The 19,016-nt window shown below is 45.8% G+C and overlaps 1 protein-coding gene across 2 annotated transcripts; it reads right to left on the bottom strand.

Annotated features, from left to right (window-relative positions):
• Nucleotides 1–3,914: 3,914 nt before the first annotated feature.
• Nucleotides 3,915–18,872, bottom strand: LOC111924234 (serum paraoxonase/arylesterase 2). 2 transcript variants are annotated; one of them, XM_023920368.2, is made up of 9 exons: nt 18,674–18,872; nt 14,640–14,710; nt 9,981–10,036; nt 8,957–9,122; nt 7,744–7,870; nt 6,835–7,035; nt 6,160–6,241; nt 5,548–5,676; nt 3,915–4,595 (listed from the first exon to the last, which is right to left on the bottom strand). In XM_023920368.2, the coding sequence occupies exons 1-9, from the start codon at nt 18,694–18,696 to the stop codon at nt 4,437–4,439; spliced, it is 1,014 nt and encodes a 337-aa protein (XP_023776136.2). In that variant the 5' UTR covers nt 18,697–18,872; the 3' UTR covers nt 3,915–4,436. The 2 variants fall into 2 exon arrangements, with proteins under 2 accessions (XP_023776136.2, XP_086713144.1); XM_086857018.1 differs by lacking the exon at nt 18,674–18,872 and adding an exon at nt 18,210–18,335.
• Between the last annotated feature and the right edge of the window lie 144 nt (nt 18,873–19,016).

Raw genomic sequence — 19,016 nt, 5'->3', positions numbered from 1 at the left:
TTAGAATTTGTAATGAGTCCTCACTTTTCTGCCCTTTGCTTGATCATTCCAGAAGAAATAATAAACGGTGAGGAGGACTGGACAGCAGCATGGGTCAGGCTAGGTGATCAGGTGAATATGTACCTTGCCCTACTTGTTCTTTGCTTCCTTCTGCTCAACTGAAGATTATTTTAATCCCAGCTCTTGGCCAAATCAGCATGATTCACAAGCCTCCAAGTGGGTCTCATTTATACTCTGTAACTACGTAGAAAGAAGTAAAAAAAAAAAAAAAAAAAGGAAAAAAAAAGGTATTTTTTCTTCATATGTAGATGAAATTTAGCATGCAGTCTTTTGCTGCAGGTTGATGTAAAAATAGGGTGTTTTCACATTGATACTGGTCAGTGTTTGTGTGTTTAAAAGATCTGGATTGGTTTTGTTACGTAAAAACATTTTACACTCAAGTGTAGTTAAAATGGGCATTTTATACATTGAAAGTCCAGCAGTTCTTTTACTGAATGTGTTTAATACGTCTTTTATTTATTTGATTTTAGTAAAGCATTAATTTAGGGAAAATTGAAGGGCACAGACTGTGCAATTTCTGTAGTTATTTCAGTGGGTTTACATCTGGCAGAATCTAGGCCAAATACTGTGCACTTAATCTGTCTAACCCAGTTTGTGTTTCCTAACGACTGAATCATAAATCTTGCCTTCCTCTAATACAGCCACCACTGCAAGAAGATAAAAAGAATCCTCAATTCATAAAATTATTATCTTAATTAAAATAGATATACAGAGAGGCTCTAGGTCCACAGCTGACATGTAAAATGTGTCTGCTCAGCAGCTCCCTAGGCTGGAGCCATCTGTACATATGTCTTGTTTGTGCAGGTTGTCTCAGATGGCTACTGCTGGGTTTTGGAAATGCCCAGAACTGCTGCAGTCTCTGCAGCATCTTAAAGATGATGGCTTATGCCCTCCTTGGGCTTGCAGGCCTACATTTACTTTAGCATTAATTTAGTATTTATTTTTTTACTTTTTAATTTTAAATTTTATTTATATAAATATTTAGTATTAATTTACTTTAGTATTGATTTAGTGTGCAGGTTGCCTAGTAATTTGGAAGCCAAGCTTTGAGCTGCATCTTCCTGTTCCTACATCATTGCTGTTTCTGCACTGAGGCTGCCAGGAGGTAGAAGCTGTCCCCCAGCACCTGCTGCTCAACACCTGCCCAGCACCACGGGAACACTGGTGTCCCTGCTCCAATTCCCACCTCTGGATACCTGTGGAGGAGGTTGGCAATGGGCTTCCTGCCCTGCCTGCCTCAGGTCAGAATGTTACTGGAACAGCAGATGGCTGTGGTGTCTCTTCTCTCAAATGCTGTGGTAAAAGAGAAGGCGCCTCGCTTGCCCATGGTTCAGCTCTAGGCACACTGACAGAAACTCCTCAGCACAGGAGCAGCTTAGAACAGAAAAAAAAAAGCCAGTGACAAGTGAAGATAGTCTTGATTTTCTGAAAGGCCAAAACCAATTTTAAAAATAGAAGTTTGACAAGATCAAGCAACATGTAGATTTTCTCATTTGAAGATGCTTTAAGCAACAGTAAAATAGGAAAATAATGCTTTGATGGGTTACTTCTGCACTGCTTAGGGAAGTGGCTGTTGCCCTTGTACAACCAAAGAGTAAATCCAGGACCTGCAGAGTGGCTGATTGGCATTTCAGCTGTGTCACTGCCATTAACATATGATGTAACTGCTTAGAACATAGCAATTCAGAACAAAAAGTGACAGGAGCCACTGATGGATGATCACAAATGAGTGAATAGCCCAACCTATCCTTACTGTGAGAACTTCTTTCAGAGCAATTCTTTCAGCTGGGGCTCTGGGAATGCAATCAGTTCTTCAAGGCTGAAAATGGATTACAAGTTCCTGTAAGAAAGTACATCACTTAGGAGGGAAGCTGCAAGTGTCCTGCAGGGAGAGGAGTTACTAAGGAAGGAGCAGGAAAGCCAGTTAGGTAATGCCAAAGTACAGCAAAGGGATGAGACAAAAGCTGCCCTCATTTAGGGCTGGCTCTGCTCTGTGGAAGGGCTGCAGGCCATGGGCAGCAAAAGACTCAGAACTGTGATCCAAACCGAAGAGTCCTTGCACCAAAGCCTTCATGGGCAGACAGTGAAGCCTGCGCAGTGCTCAGGTCCCCAGATAACTGAGCATCTGGGAGAGGAGCTGTAAGCAGAGTTTGTGCATGGACCTGCTAATGCAGAGCTGCCCCCAGAGACAAGTGCATCAGCTGTGGGATTACCTGACACCAAGTGTGCCCCCAGCCACCACTGACCCCTGCAGCACGTGCTCTTTGGTACAAAACATCACAAATAACAGGAGCACTGGGGGTAGGCAGGTGGTACGAGCTGTCTGCCGTGGCAGCAGAGGGCAGCTGCTGGCATTTGAAGGGCCAGCATGGCACTGGCTGTTCTTCAGCCTCACACAGCGTGGTGTGCCCAGGGACATGCCTTACACCACGGTGTCTGTGCCAGTGAGCCAGTGGCGGGGGGGGACTTGGGGTGGAGCAGAGGCTTTCTGGGGGCAGGAAGGGATGTGGCAAGACCCACAGCTCACTCAGCTGTGCAGAGGAAGAGGGATGACACCCCTCCTTTCCATACAGCAGCACAGCCCCGGCCACAAGCCCTGGCTCTGACTTCCTGCTCATTAGAGCTGTCCCTTTGGCTCAGGAAAGAAGCAGTTACTCTTTTCCTACCAGTGGGTGAAAGCCATTAGGCTTGTTAGAAAGGAAAGGTGCAGGAGCCAAGAGGTGTCAGTGCACACACATTTACTGTCCAGGGCCACTGCTCACCCAAACCTCAGCCTGCAGTACTGCCTCTTCTCAGCCAGAACAGCAGAACACAGACACAGGAGAGTTTGCACATACTCAATATCCTATCTCAGTGTTTGGGCCACTACAGAGCAGGTTATTTGGTCTCTCTTAAAGGCAGAAGCACTCCTGTGTTTTTGGACTTCCCCTATACTCTTCAGAGTAGAGGGGCTGTGGCTGGTGCTGCAGCAGGCGGCAGGAGGGAGCAGCAAAGCCAGCTTAGCAATCGGCACCCGGGGACTGGCTTTGTCTTCCCATGCTTGCACTTCAGGAGCAGCCTGGCTTTCTTCTCCACAGTGGTGGAAGAACTGCAGTGAGGAAAAGCTACTGCATCGGCTGAAGGATGGAGAGGGGCTGGTGGCCCTCGGGGATGTCTGGAGGCAGCATTTGGAGGGGCTGCCAAGGTGCTGAAAAGGGCCAGTGCAGGCAGGGCAGTGGCAACCCCAGCAGGAGAGATCCCATGTCTAACACAGCCTTTAGCTGAATGTCAGCAACTCTCACAAAACTGGAGAGATGATCACAGGTGGGAACTCTCACAGAAAGCGCAGCAGGAGCTGCTCTGAGGGTAAGGGCATCTACACTAATGCAAGAAAAGCTCGCTCCACGAGCTCCAGCTTCAAAGGATACTGAGTTCAGTTCATTGCTAATGACATCATCCCAAAAACACTAGCTGAAGGAAATCTGGGGGGCTTTTGGCAGTGCAAAATGTCAGTAACTGATGCCAGGTAAACATGAAGGGCTGCCTGGTGCACAGCTGTGCCACAGGAATTGCTCCACACCAGCTGAAATTAAACACAGAACATGCGTGACCATGGCTCAGGGGAATAGCTGCCAAGTGCCCAGAAATGCTCCTTTTGGGGTGACAGACAACAGGAGCTTCTAATGAACTTCCTGCTGAAGGTGTGCAGGAGGTGTTTCCTACTGTTTAAGAGAAAAAAATGCTTTTCTAAATTCCCTTCTCCCAGTAAGAAACCTCTCCAAAGCGATTCCCTACTCTTTTCTCATCAGATTAAAACAAATTTGTGAAATTGAAGCAGCATTAGGCAATGGCTTTAAGGGGGAAGGGGAAAAGAATGAGACTAAAATAACATTTATTCTCTTTCCAGTTATTTTGGAAGCATTAGGGAAAGCCAACAGGAAGGTTTGGAAGAAAAACCCCTAGAACAGTCCCTCAGAAGGCCCAGGTGTCAGTGATAAGAATGCACACCACACCGGTAGCCAGCACTTCTCATTTACAAAATCAGATTTCTCATGGGGGAAAAAAACAACCAAACAACAAACCAGAAATCCAGTCAGCACATTGCTCAGTGTCTGACAGTTTAGTCACTTGCAATACAAAATTGAACTTCAAGGCTACCCCGTGTTAACAACATAGGGTCCTCCCCATTACACAGATAAACTGATTTCTCACCTTCAATTCCATTTCCTTTACTATTGTGTAGAAGTCTCATTTTGGAGAGGAAGGCTAAAATACATTTCCATTACTGTAGTTAACCTTTATTGGAACAGTCTTGTTGTTAGCAGATCTAGCAGAAACTAAGTGAGTTCCCAAGGAATTAAATCCTTTCCACAGCAGCAGGTCTTCCCCGTGACGAGCTATAGATCACAGTAGAGAGCTCTGTGGAAGACGGTGCCAATGAGCAGTTTTCCCTCGTAGATGGATGCCACTGAGCTTCCCTGCAGCACAGAGCCGTTGTCAGAGTAGACACGTGTCACCACGGGCTGCTCCGAGAGGATGTTCTGGATGCGCAGGACCTGCCGGAGCGGGAGGATACATCCATTGAAATGGTCACAGGTGAAAATGCTCCAGGGAGAGTGGGAGCATCAGCATGTTAACTTAAACAAATTAGCAAGAATGATTAGCTGCAGATAATTGCAACCATGTGATTCCTGTAAGAGAGCTTTAGTGAAGCATGGTCCATGGATGCTGAGATTTTTTGAGTTTTTTTAGGTTTTTTTTTTTAATAGTTGTTGTACAACATCTGTAAAGAAGTAAGGCAGTTGTCCCCACCACTAGGAACATGCGTATTTTTTTTCCAGACTAGAAATTAGTTAATATCTTCTTATTTTCATGTTTCTCACAGAATAAACAACTGCCTGGTATCATAAATCTCATGCTATTGAACATGGTAATTTTGAGAAGTGTCTTACAGGGAGCTTCAGACAAGGCTGACATCAAATGGACAGCAGCCAGCTGCACTCATAGCCACTATCTCCCTGATGCCAGTACCTCACCGATTTCTTAGAAAGAATTACAGTGTTACCTACAGATGAACTACACTTGCACAGATTAATCATTCTTGTGGAAACATTTTTGGTCACACTCTGCACTCAGTCAATTATATTTAGTTTGGCAAAGAGGTGCTGGCTTGGTAATTAATGCATTTCATCAGAATCTGTGTGCGTGCCCACAGCTGCACAGAAAGTGGCCTGAGAGTCCAGAATTACTCTGGTCACTCTGAGTGACTCTGAGCTACTGGTTGGAAATTATTTAGTTATTGCCTATTGAATAGGTGATTGTTAGAGAGTATATGCTGATCAGGCTCTCACTTGGGTGCAGAAGCCAGCTTGGTCTCTGCTTTAACAAAGGCACTTTGTGCCAAGCACTTCGTTTGAAATGCAGTTAAGTTATACCAGCATCATTTGAATAAAACAACTTTCTGGCACAGACATAGCCAAGAGACCAGTGATGTCTCCCAAAAGGCACCTCAGATGCAGGAAGATTTTCAGGATCATAGTAGAAGAGCTTCATCCCATTGGGATGACATCCTGCCCAGATGTCTCCAGTGTGAGGGTCAATAGACAAGTTATCAACCAGAGTGTCCAGCTGCAGCGTCTGTCCAACACAGAGGAAAAACAAAAAGTTCAATCTATCAGAAATCCTGAAAATACACTACGACATAAACAACAGACTTGTCTCATCTGACATAACTTAGACAATTTTTTTTTTTTTTAAGAAAAGCTTTTCCCCCCATTTCTGTTTTCCCACGGTATGCATCATCCCCACCCCTGTGCTGTGAGAAACCAGTTTGCTGTTCTCAGCTTCCCCCATCAGCTCATTCACACCTACAGGTCTGTGGATGCTTTCAGTGCTCTGACCCACACTGCCTGAGGCAGCCTTCCACTACAGCTCAACAGCATTCCCAAGGATTCTTCCCTGGTTGTTGGTGGGAGGGTGGAAGACCTGGAACTCTGTAATGGCAGGAGCCACCCAGATCAGAGCTTTACAGATGATCATGCTGAGATGCCAAGCATTCATCAAAACTTTTCTGTTCAAAATCTAGATTTGCCTCTTCTTCATGGAACAGCAGCACCTTACCTTCACATGGGTTAAACTCCAGTTAGCATGTTTTTCCATGACATAGACATTGTGATCCAATACATCTGCAACATAGATGTACCTTCAAAAGAAAGAAAAGCACCTCATAATGTATATGAGTAAGCAGACACCAAAAGCAGGCAGTTCCTCCTGTGCAAGCTCACACACAAACAGACATTGCAAGCCAGCCACAGGGCACTGAAGCCAACCTGCTGAGTGCCAGTGTAGCTTCACACTGTGCCAGTTTTCCCATTATGACACTGAAATAAGAACTGGAACCAGAAAGTCACAATTACGATTCATTTTTTTTAAATCACCTGTCCGTACCACAGGACTGGTTGATTTAGTCAAACAGATGTAGGACTGTGGAGCACTCCCTGCTTGCAGAAACCTTGCCCCATTAATCCTTGCAAGCAGGACACACAAACTCCTGTATCAGCTGGTTAAAATGCAGCAACTGTTGACCTTATTGCCTATAAAGTACCACACAGTGCAGCAAACATTGCTGCTAATCTTCTGTGCTACAAACACTCTGCATCACTTGTGTGGCACGGGCAGCACCTTGCCCTACAGAACCAGTTCAGACACCTGACCACAGAGGTACCACCTGCACAAATTGGCATCTCCAGACACTTCTGTGCGATCAAACAAAATCTAATGTAAGGAGAAACTTACTTCCTATCGGGTGAAATGTTAATTCCATTGGCTGAATAAAACCCAGATGCTACTTCTTTAACTTCTTTTGGACTGTAGTAAACAACATTTGACCAGGTTAAACCCAAGAACATTTCTAAGAACATCAAGATGAAGTCGGAGAAGTAGTGGTCATTGGTAGCGTAGAAACTGTCTGGTCCCATGGCTACTATATCATTCACACTAAAAAAGAAATAAAGAGATGGAGAAATTTTAAACAAAATAAAAATTAAATGAGAGGTATGAAGGACCTTTTTAGGACTTCCCAGAATACAGTCAGGACATGGTCATTAATGCCCATAAAGAAGCTGCAATTATAGATGTACTTCAAGTAGTCACCAAATTATTTAGAACCTTTTTACTTCTATTTTCTACTACTGCAGTGCTGACACCTGAACATGACTATATGGCATCAGCTAGAGATCTGGCTACCTGACTGTAAGTACATGGAAATGATTATACTATTATTATTATTTTCTTTTCCATTACATTCAAGTAGAAAACAGAGAAAAGTAGGTGTTGTGACAGCTTTATCAATCTGGCTGTTTATTTTACAATCATATCACAGTAGGACAGATCAAAAAAAATTTGTATTAAAAAAAACAAACAAACAGAAAAAACTAAATGTATGTTTATTTTTACAGTGTAGAAAATCTAGAGAATAAAATAGCTGGAGACTCATATCTGCAATGACCTGAGCGTGGGTTACATGAACAAAGGAGAAATGGATGCCAAGTTAATTCACTGGCATCAGTCACAGCAGTGCTTAAGACTAATTTAGTGATACAACTACTAAAAATCTAATTTAGAGAAGAGATTGAAGAAACACTGCTTTTGATTACACAGATAAGAAGTAATCAATAACAGAAAGAGGGATGCTGAGTCCAGTACCTTGTCAGAAGGTCATGTCGAATGGTTTTCAGGTGTACAAGAGAATTATCATCTTCTATAAATTTAAACAATTCTACTGTGCTCTTCTGGTGGGGATGGTTCACAACAAAGAGGTACACGGTGTCATCTTGAAAAAGAAATGGAAACAGCTGAATTCTCTGCAACAGTTGGTGTGGCCTGAGGTACCCCCAGCCCTGAGGCAGCCTCAAGTACAGAGCACCTGCTGAGTTTGGTGTCTCATGGCTCTGCAGAGGCAGAGGGACAAGTACCCACATTCTGCAAAATGCCTCCAACCACATCCAGACCTCCAGCTGCTTTTCTCCCAGGCTGCTCCACAGGGAACTGCTGTGACAACTAGATTTTTGCCATTTCTTCCAAGGAAGAAGTGACCACCTCATCCTTATACCCAAGCCACTGGGTTTTGCAATCTGTGAAACAGCCCCAGTCAGCTGGAAGAAGGGTTTGTGGCCCAGGCAGTTTGGGTTTGTCTACCACATCCCCTGGGAGAGGGGAAGGAGCATCCTTCTCCTGCATTCTGTGCAAGGCTGCAGCCCTTCTGGCCAGCCCTTCTGGCAGGACCCTACATTAGCCACCACTGACTCTTCCAACACCTTCCCTTAAAGGGTGACTGTATGGGGATGTAGGTCAAGCTGCAGCAATTGTTCTCTTTATATTTGCAGAACTCTATTTGCCCTGCTAAAATCCCCAATGAAAGGACAGGGAAAAAAAAATACTTTATTGATAATCAGACCCTGACATAGGAGAACATATCTTGGAGAAGAAATCCTGGCTTGGCCAAAGAGTAACAGGTTTTGGTGATGTTACAGAGATTTGATAATTTCCTGTTTTGCCACAAAAGTTTCCATTCTGGGCACTACTAGTCGGTGAAGGATGTATCTCCTCAAAAACACTTGAACATGGTGTAAGACAGATGTAAACATAAAATCAATTTTCTGCAGTTTTCTACTCTTTTACCATGTTTTCTTTCCTTTTAAAGTCCAGGGCATCTTTCTGTTTCAGACAAACTGAAATTATGCAGAAGTGTGTTTCCTTTAGCAACTGACATTTAGAAAAGAGCAAACCAAAGGTAAAAAGACCCCAAAACTTTTTGTCTTCCAGCAAGAACAACCATTGAGGGTGCAAGGCAAGGCTGCAAAGGGATTCCTGATTGTGCTCTCTAGGCTGATATTTGCCACCATCTCGAGCTCTTTACCTCTGTCTATGTAGGTGCTGATTCCGTGAGGGTTAAACGATGCCAGATCAAACCCTCGGCTGATTCTCAGTTCCACTGCTCTAGGATTGTCTTCATTCAAATCCATCAAAAATATTTCACCTGGCTTATCTGGAGCAAAGCTCTTTAATCCTGGATATTTCAAGCCCTGTAGAATCCAAACATAAGAAAATAATTCCTGGATAAAGGTAAACAAGAGCATCACAGGGCTGAAAAGGCTGGGGCGGTGATGGGACTTGCAAGCACCCATGAGGATGTCCCTCTGCTCCAGGATGCTGAGCAGTGAGGGAGGTGCAGGGACTGGCTCTGCCCACCCCTGGCAGAAGGAGGAGGCTGTGTGGGGGCACAAGGAGCCATGCCCAAGGCACCACAGTCACATCTGGTGTGTCTGCAAACTGACACACAGTGGGGACAAACTGGCAGCCCAGCCAGACTGCATCACACATGGTGAAGCCATGGGAAACAGCAGCAATGCACAGCTCATGGTTCCTGGCGTGGATTTTACAACATTATCATTACCTCGGTGCCCCTGGAGCGCATAGATGAGAACATCAGCTTTTGTTTTAGAAAATAATCGCCAGCCATCCTAATTGCAAAGCAAAGCTTGAAAACCTATCTCCTAAAGGCTAAAAAAAAAAATCAGCAAGAGCAAAATCTATACATAAAATTTGATTTTTTTTTTTAAGTTAAGGAAATAACACATCTTAACACGGCAGAGAATTGACATCTCAACATTTCAATGAGGCAGCGTGGAAGAAAGTCAAGGTTACGTGGCCAGGTAAGTCAGTGCAACAGGATACCTGTGTCAGAACCACCAACACCACTTCTGTGTCAAGAAACAAGTTTGCTCAGAGGGGAATGACAGCTAAGCAAACACAAGATTGGGCTCTTCTTTTGGAGCCACTCAGCCTTGTAGAACAGAGCCCCTCCTGCTGTTTTCACCTATGGTTTCAGCAGATAAGGAAGCAGGCAAGGCCCAGCATGGGGAGGTGGCATGGGAACTTACAGAGCTGATGAAAGCCAGTCCATTGGGAAGTATATCAATGTCTTCTGAACCAGCTTCTGCAAAACACAGATAAACAGGGGTTTTCAGGTGACATTAAGTATTTCTCATTGGAAAAAAAATCCCTTTAACTACAATTCCAGCTCTCATGAATGACCCTTTCTGATATGATCTGACATGATGAAGTTTGGTGGAAAAGATCACACTGCATTAAAAGACAGAAGACAACACATCAGGTTAGGAAACAGTACCAGGGTTCACCTATTTTGGGGGCCCAGGGGTGCCCCTGCAGTGGTCAGGCAGTCTCCTACCCAGCTCCATGTGCCCCTAGATGTTGTGAGATTAATCACCAGGTGTGGGATGAATCACCAGCTCCTGAGGATGTGTTCTGCAGCAAGCAATTAGTGTGGGCAAGGAGATTTCCAGGCCAGGACCATACCCTTAACTCAGGCCTCAGGCTTGCATAAGGCAGCTGTGGGAATTGTGCACACCAGTTCTCCTGATTGAGCTGGGACACTTCATAAAGATGGATTGCCAAATATTTAGTTAAAGCTCTCAGGTGACAGAGAACCTACTATATCTGTAACAGCTAAGGGCTTTCATTGTTAGACCTCACTTTCAACTACAGCTAATCACTTCCAATATTGCCAGTTCCTGTAGCTCCTGTAATATTTTTCCCTGCTAAGAAAGGAAGATAAAATAAAAACCCTTCAGTAAGAACACTAGAACAATTTTAGGCTTTCATCAAGCACTCTCCAAAGAGCTTTTATTCCACTGCTGAAGCCTGTTTGCCATCCCACGTTTGCACCACTCCCCTGAGAAGCCTCCCCTCTCTTCTCCAAATCACCAGCAAAAACAGCATTCCTCGCAAGCCACTTTCCAGATGATAAGGGAAACCACTCAGGAGCATCTGCTTAAAGAAAATTCTTCAGCAGGTTTTCTTCATCAGAGCCATCAACACCAGGTTTTTCCACCCAGCTTGTCCCACATCTCCACACCCCCTCCTGCTGTGCCATAACCACACGTGTGAGCCTGCATGGGTACACAATCCCTTGCACCTCAGCACCTCCTTCCAAGGAAGCACCTGCAAATTTGAGCTGGGTTTATTGTTTGCTTTTAAGCAACTCCTATATCCAAGCACTGGTTTGGCTGGGCTGTAATTTATCCTGGGATCACTGACAGCCTCTGTGGAGAGGAACCAGGACCCCAAATTTACCCATCCAGGAAATTTCCTCCCCAGCTCAATCCTGGGAAGATGCAGTGGCACAACATCTCACTGCCGGCCAGGGCCAGCTCCTCCTCAGCCTCAGCAAGTTCCTGCTCCATCCCATGACAGCAACGAGCAAAGTATCCCTGCCTTCTGAAGAGCAAAAAGTCTGAAGATGCATTTTGGGAGGAGTCAGCTGCTATCCCACCTCTAGGTTCTAAATTTTGACTAATTCAGGCAGGAGACAACATCCGTACTGAAGTGTCCAGAGACACTTAGAGCCTGTATTTTTCAATTAAAGTTTTGAATTTGGGCTCTTTTTCCCTTTTTTTCTCAGCTCAGCTTACATTCTGGTTTAAGCCACAAACTCATTTCCTTTGCCCCAGTCTCTCCAACTCTGGGTTAATTTATAAAATGGGGTTAGCGGCAATTCTCCACTTCCCAGGATTGCTGCGAGGCTAATAGCATAAATAAATGCTGAGAGGTTCAATTGCCATGGTGACTTGAGCTGGACAGACAGCTTTTACTGGCAGCACACACTGGTGAGTGAATAAACAGAGATCTAATCATTTATCGCCACTGAATCAGTGAGGCTGCCAAGCAGAAAGATGAGCAGGCTAATTGGGAGCAGATAATTAAAAACCACCAGTTTCCGGCGGAAGGAAGGCAGTGAGAGCCCTGCACCCAACTGCTTCAAGAGAAACTGCCCAGCAAAGCACATTTTGGGCGCTCCCTGGCCAGGCCCTGGAATGTGTGGCAGCGAGTGGTGTCAGGAGAGCAGTGGAATGCTGAGTCAGCACAGCGCTGCAGACACACAGCTGGCCACAGGGACTCTCCTGCACGCCCTGTTTTGGGAGGGCTCTGTGCTGCTGCTGCTCCAGACACTCTGTGAGCTGGCAGAGTTAGGAACCGACCCCTTAGGTACCACTTCCATGCACTCTGGTGTTTAACTGTATCACCGAGCCCAGCTTCTCCATGGGATTATCTGAAGAAGTGGCATTTAAGAAAAATTAGAAGATAGTGTCGAAAAGTGCTGCCTACTTTAGAAATGTTGGCTTTTTATTGTTCTTTATTTTGTCTTAGTATGATGTACTCTGCAGGTGTATCTAATGAGAAAACCTATCTGGATTTCATGTCCATAAGTGTGACACTGTTTTGCCCATATCCCACAAATTGCTCCAAGATGCAAGTATTCCTAGCAACTTCTGTAGTAGCTTCTTGAACTTTAGGAATTAGTACAGGAAGATATGGTTAGTTTATTATAAACCAGTAACATGATAAGACACCAATAAAACTCAGAAGCTAGTGTTTATTCTACAAATATAGCCTTTCCTACATATTTGTGAATGAGGCTTAGGACAAGCTGAAATTTTTGTTTGTTCAGTGTTTGCATCTGTGCTTATATTGCACAATATTTGAAAAGCAGAATAGATTAAAGTCTTAAAAAAGATAAAAGATGAAACTGTACAGAAAGAAAAGGGTCCACTAGAGAAGTCTTCCATTTACTCTGTGTTTGCTTCACTTACTATAAATCCATCACTTAAAATTCATAGATTGTACCAGAGATTGTTTGTTCTTCTATGTACAGAATGGATAGTTCAGGGTTATTTTGTTCAGATCCAGCTGATCCAACTCTGGGACCTATGTCACATTTAAGAGTTCAGAAGGACTGATTTAAACATTAAAATAAAGAGAGATTGTTTATGCAGCTTTATCCTAGCATTTTAAAGGAAAAAGGCCCAGGAGGCCAAGACATCCATGTACAAAGACATCCTCACACAAAGTCACCCATGCAAGCAAGCTTGCAGATCCAGTACAGCAGAACCCCATGTCTGAGTGGTACTACACAGGCAGCATTTAAGCTCTAGGGATCCTTGGTCACCCTGAGTGATATAAGCTCCCTAGTCACAGCAAATGAGTTTTAGAAGATGTTTGAGTGAACATGCCAACTTTTAAGTTTGTACAATCCTTTGTTACTTCTCTTTCTGCCACACTGAACCTGCTAAACTAATTTTTGGTGTTTTTATTTTTCTAATAAATAGAAAACTGCAGAGCAAAGGCAAGGCAAGGTGCAGTTCTCTGTGTGAAGGGACAGCATTAAGAAAATTCAGCAAGAAGCAGGAATGAAGCTCTGTAAATGGATCCACTGCCTCTAAGCGAAGACAGGTTCTCAGAAATAACCTAATCTGCATGTAAATGTCAGGCACAAAAACCAAGATACTGTTCAGAAATGAAACACAACTCTATTTGTCTTTTCCAGGTTTCCTTCTTTCCTCAACAGAACAATTGTGTTGCAAAAAAGTCTTAGAAAGATTGCAATAGTGATATGCTTAAAAAATCACTCAGAAATTATTTTATATTCATCACCATCCAACAAGCGTTATTCATTGTCTTGTATGAGTAAATTACAGCTTGATCTAGAAGACCTGGAAATTTTTTAATGCAATTTTTGCCATACCTATTTTCAAGCACAGGAACTCCGTGTATATGCATTCATAGCAGCAATTTGACTTTATAAAGATGTTTGAATCCTGACACAAGGAAGAACAAGATTTATGAAATCAACTCACTGACTCAGCAAACTCAAAGGCAAGGCTGTAAAAGCTCATCCAATGATTTTTTACACATGAAAAATCCAGACAAATGTCACCATAATTTAAGACATTTCCAAAAACAGTAAGGAGGGGGAAATCCTTAGCTATCAAGCCTGCGTTGGGTTTTTTTGGAAGAAATGGAGACACAAAAAAATAATCAATTTCAAAGCTATCCATTTTATAAACTGGTGTTCTGAAATGGAGAGAAAAAAACAAGACAGAAATACTGCTGTATGTCAAACACATGGCCCAAAGTACAAAGTCAACATTTCAGCTACTCTGTTAAACCTCTCTGCAAACCAGACTAAGATGACAAACATGACCTCTCGCTCTTTGGAACCTCACAGCTGCATTGCACAACCAAGCTCATGCTGCCACCGCCACCACAGCACCAGCCAGCTCCTAAATATCCCCGAAATGTGGAGCTGAGGAGGGACATCCCGGCTGGCATCTGGCAGCCGCTCCTTTGCCATGTGCCTGTGGCCCTCTCCTAATTCTCCCACCTCTGCTGCACTTCCCATCTCCAAGAGCCACCAGCTGAGCCACCTGTGGGTTCCTGCCTGAACAACCAGCACACCTCATCTGAAAGCAAAATCACTTCCTAAGTGGCTTAGCAAAGCAGAGGTGTTTGCAAGGTGCTCAATTCCAAGAAAAGGAAAAGAAACTAAATACCAGCTTATACCCAGCCAGTTTTCCAGTACCGTTTTCTTCCTGCAGTTTCTCCCTGTTTCCAAGTCCAAGCAGCAAATGAAAGTCAAATCAGCACTTTGGTTTTGGGATCAGGCTTGGAAGCTGGCTTTAAGAAGCCTGACAAAAGAAGGCTGGACAAAAGCAATGTGCTCAGTAATTTTAAGCACGTACCGATCCCTTTAATGAGCCGGCAGTTCGGGAGGCTCACTGGGGCGACTTCCCGTGAAGCATTGAGTCTGTTCCTGCAAGAGGAAAGAGCAGGGTTAAACAGCACACAGACAGTTTTAAAACAGGTAACTTTCCTAGTTTTCAGTTTTCTTGTCTGCCATGTTGCAGCAACAAATCAGCTGTAAAATACTGAATAAGCAAACTCCAGAACCAACAACAGCAACTGCCCCAAATCACGGCAATGGTTTGACCAAGGATTAAGTGATTCTTCTACCCTGAGTAATTTCAGAAACTTCATTTTGTTCATGAGCTTCAGCAATAAGCATTCATGACCCACTGCAGCTCAGATCATAACATTACCACACTTTCTTCAGGTTTCAGACACCTAAATATAGAAGCACCCTGGAGTTAGGACTAATATTTCACATGAGGAGAGGGCGACCTACTGCAACCCACTGCCTATTTTTGGTGACTGGGCCACCAGCAGCTGCACTTTCTTCATTTTTGGTCGGCTTTCAAAAGCAGCAATAGCACTGTTGCAAGGCAGGAGTGCTCATTTCCTTACAACAAGCAGAACTTAGTAGTATGGCTTTCATCAATTACCCTATCCCCTCCTCTTCTCTCCTGGTAACCACTCCAAGCATTACCTTTCATCACTGCATATTTCATTCATGAATGCTCATGAAATTCCACCTCTGGCTCATACTTAATCATACACACAGATACAGACAGGCACACACAAGTTTGTGTTTTTCCATTTCCTCAGTTCCAAATTGTTTGCAAATCTGCATGAATGACACCTCACAACCAGGAGGTTTGACCATGCTGGTCCAGTGACACAAGAAAATATGTTGCATTTCTATATATTCTAGCATGCTAGAATTCATTTTCTGCCCAGAAGGAAGCACTTAACCTAACACAGTAACTATTATATGCATGTGTTGAGGCTATTGCTGCATGCACAGGAAATTCTGAACGCATAGCAAAACCTTGCCATGTTTACGTTATAGTTTTAGGCATAAACATAAACTAAACAGCAGTATCAGTCAGTGATATGAAAAGTATGTGATACAGCTGAGCACTGTAGGGTATGTCAGCCCTGCATTTTCACCCTCCCAAGCCCACCCTCCCAGCACAGGAGGTACTGACAGGGGATCACGCTGGCTCCCAGCCCACAGACGGCACAGGAGGGCTATCAGCTGCTCCCTTACCCACTGGCATCCTGGCACAGCCAAACCCACCAAGCCCTCCAGGGTGGCTCAGAGTGATCCTGCCTGAAGTTTGCACTGCTGCCTGCTTAGGGCTTTTCCCTTCCCTGTTTTCATCAGCTTTTCCCAGGCAGGCTGCAAGCCACCCTGAGCCAAAATAACAGCAGGGACTCAGCCAGCAGCCAGCAAGGGATGATGATATCCCGACAGCATTCCCAGGGAAACACTTCATAGGCTGGAATGAGAATAATTCAAAAGGACACTAGTCACAAGCCTGCAGCATATATAGAGGCTTTTCCAAAATGTGTCAGTTTATCTAGCTCAGACAGCCTCAGCCACGCAGCCAGATGGCCCAGATTACAAACTGGCCGTACCAAGAGCAGCCTGGAATATGGAGGACCTGCAACATGTGCAGGATGCAACTTCAAAGAAAGCAAGAGGTTTTTGCTACTTGGTGCAACTCCAGTGCATGGCACCTTTTCCCTCACAGTTTCTCTTTCCAGTTTCAGTCCTCCACCTGCTGTCCTACTTCATGGGACACAGACCATAGGCCTTCCCTCTTCTTCAGAAGGAACACGTTGCACAGTCAAAGACTTCTTTTAGTTTTCCTCACCTCTAGGCTAACCAATCATGAATCTTTCTGGACTTGATTCTGGGTTTTTTTTTTTTTACAATTTCAGAAGGAACTGCACAAAGTCTTTGCTGAATTCCTGCCCTCTGGGTAGGGGATGAATAAAAGAGACCCTTGGCAAGAGCTAACACCACCTACAGTTTCTCCTCTCGAGACTGTGTTAAATTAGTTTTAGAGTACTTTGTGATCTGAGGTTGTGTGTTTCCAAACTTGGCAACTGTCTTAAGACTGCTGGTACGCTGCAGTTTGCAGAAAACACAGCACACAGGAAAAACCCGCAGAGAGCTACAGAGACAGAGGGATCCTGTTTGTTCACAGAGATTCACCAGATTCCTAATGTTTCATTTATTCATTCAGTTTGGAGGAGAGGTGGAGTCCCCTGCTCTTCACAGCACTTTGAAATGGCTCACCCCACTAAAGCCTGGGACTATCTTCCAGTTCTGCTATCCCACCTGATGCAACTCCAGGACAGGAGGGCCCCATTACCACTGTGGCTATCATCAATAACACTTGAGGTGGATTTAATGCAGCCATCATCCATGCCAGGTGCCAGGGTGCAGGCAGTAAAGCTCTCCTTCTGTAGTTGGATGCAATTACTATATACCCAAAGGTCAATTAGCTGGATGTCATGGCTTTGAAATCAGGCATTTGGAGTCCTTGTGAACTTTAGCAAAATTATAATGACTTAGTCATCTTCCAATATAGTAATTCAGCCTCAGTTCTGTGACCTGAAAGGACCAGTTACACGTTTGGGAGCTTTCAGGACAGAAGCTGCTGTAACACCAGTGTTCACATTGGTGCCTCATGGCATGAGGTGTGTGATACGGAGCATGACATGGCTGGGTATTTCAGCTCACAGCAAGTGAGGTCACAGCTTAGGATCACCAAAGTCTGTGTTCCATCAGAGGAAACCACATGTACATAGGGACTAATTTTGTCCAGCTTTGGTAGAAAATAACCCGAGCTCCTGGCAAATTGTTTTGGGGTTACTGTTTGGCCAGCTGGCAGGAGATGAGGTTAATTCACAGACAGTGCTTTTGGCACACCCCTGTTAATTGCAGGCTCTATAAAAGCAGAGGTGCTATCCCCCCCTGCCCCATGGCACCTTCTCCCCTTGTCCCCCTCGCTCCCAACATCATCCTGGCGAGTATTTCACATCCACTCAGTGCAGAAGGGCATTTCCACTGCAGAACTGGTCCCGAAGTTAGCTCATGCCGAAACCGGATGAAAAGGGCATCACAGTGCCTCTGTTTTCTCCGGGAAAAGAACGGTTCCCTTGATAATGTTGACGACAATGATGATGATGATGACGAAGAGCCCTTTCCCTCTGGCTGACACTGCGCTGATGCAAGGGCAGGTGTTCGCTCGGCTGTGCCCCAGCCCGGCTGTCCCGCCGCTCGGAGGGCGGAGGGAAGCGCCCGCCGCCCCGCCCGGCTCAGCCCCGCACCCGGGGATCGCTCAGCCGCGTCCCGCCCCGCCGGCAGCGGCAGCGGCAGCGGCACCGGCAGCGGCACCGGCACCGGCACCGGCAGCGGCACCGCCACCGGCAGCGGCAGCGGCACCGGCAGCGGCACCGGCACCGGCACCGGCACCGCCACCGGCAGCGGCACCGGCAGCGGCACCGGCACCGGCAGCGGCACCGGCAGCGGCACCGGCAGCGGCACCGGCACCGGCACCGGCACCGCCACCGGCAGCGGCAGCGGCACCCGCGGCTCCGAAACCCCGCTCACCCACCGGAAGGCCAGCAGCCGCTCCGCAGCCAAGGCTGCCGCTATCCCCACGAGAGCCAGCAGCAGCAGCTTCCCCATGGCCGCTCCGTCCCGTCCCGTCCCGTCCCGTCCCGCCCCCGGGCCCGGCGCTGCCCCCTCGCCCCGGCCCCGCCCGGCCGTGCCCGCACCCGCGGCACCGGGCCAGCCTGGGCCGCCCTGCGGCCTCCGGGCTACGGCTCCCCCGAAGGCAGGGGCACCCACTCACAGATCCCTTATAAAAAATATACGCCTTGTACAAAAGTAAGTGTGTCGGCCCAAGACTGCGTGATGCGGAGCGTTCAGGTGCTCCGTGTACGCCTCTGCTGGAATGTGCACGCTGGTATGTGCACATGCCAAATACCAAAGCTCCCCCGCAATGATGTTTCTTGCACTGCCGCCCTCCCACCGATACCTTTCTCCTCTGTGCAGGAGAGGGGCTGCAGAACCCACCTCGGGGCTCCAGATTCCTCCATGCAGCAATCTGCTTTTGCATCACCTTTAGTGCTGGCCTCCCTGTGCTTTCTGCTTTTTGGAGGAACACACTTGGCAGGTTAATGCCCCCACTCAGCAGTTATCTTTCCCTTCCCTGCTCAGTGAATGTCCTCCCCTGCACACATTCCTTTGCACTTTTCTGAACATCTGAACAATCACTTAAAAGGGCTTTTCTGCTCTTTTTGCCCTCGCCCTCAAGGCCAAGCAGACGCTCCACACTTAGTAGTACTTCAAATAAAGCGTCTCAGGGAAGAGGAGTGACTCTAAAATACCCTTTCCTCTCAGTTTTGGAATACTCCTT

Source organism: Cyanistes caeruleus, chromosome 1 (genome assembly GCF_971803275.1).
Source record: "Cyanistes caeruleus chromosome 1, bCyaCae1.hap1.1, whole genome shotgun sequence".
NCBI lineage: Eukaryota > Metazoa > Chordata > Aves > Passeriformes > Paridae > Cyanistes > Cyanistes caeruleus.
Note: the sequence above shows the minus strand (reverse complement) of the source record. Positions and strands in the feature narration are given on the sequence as shown.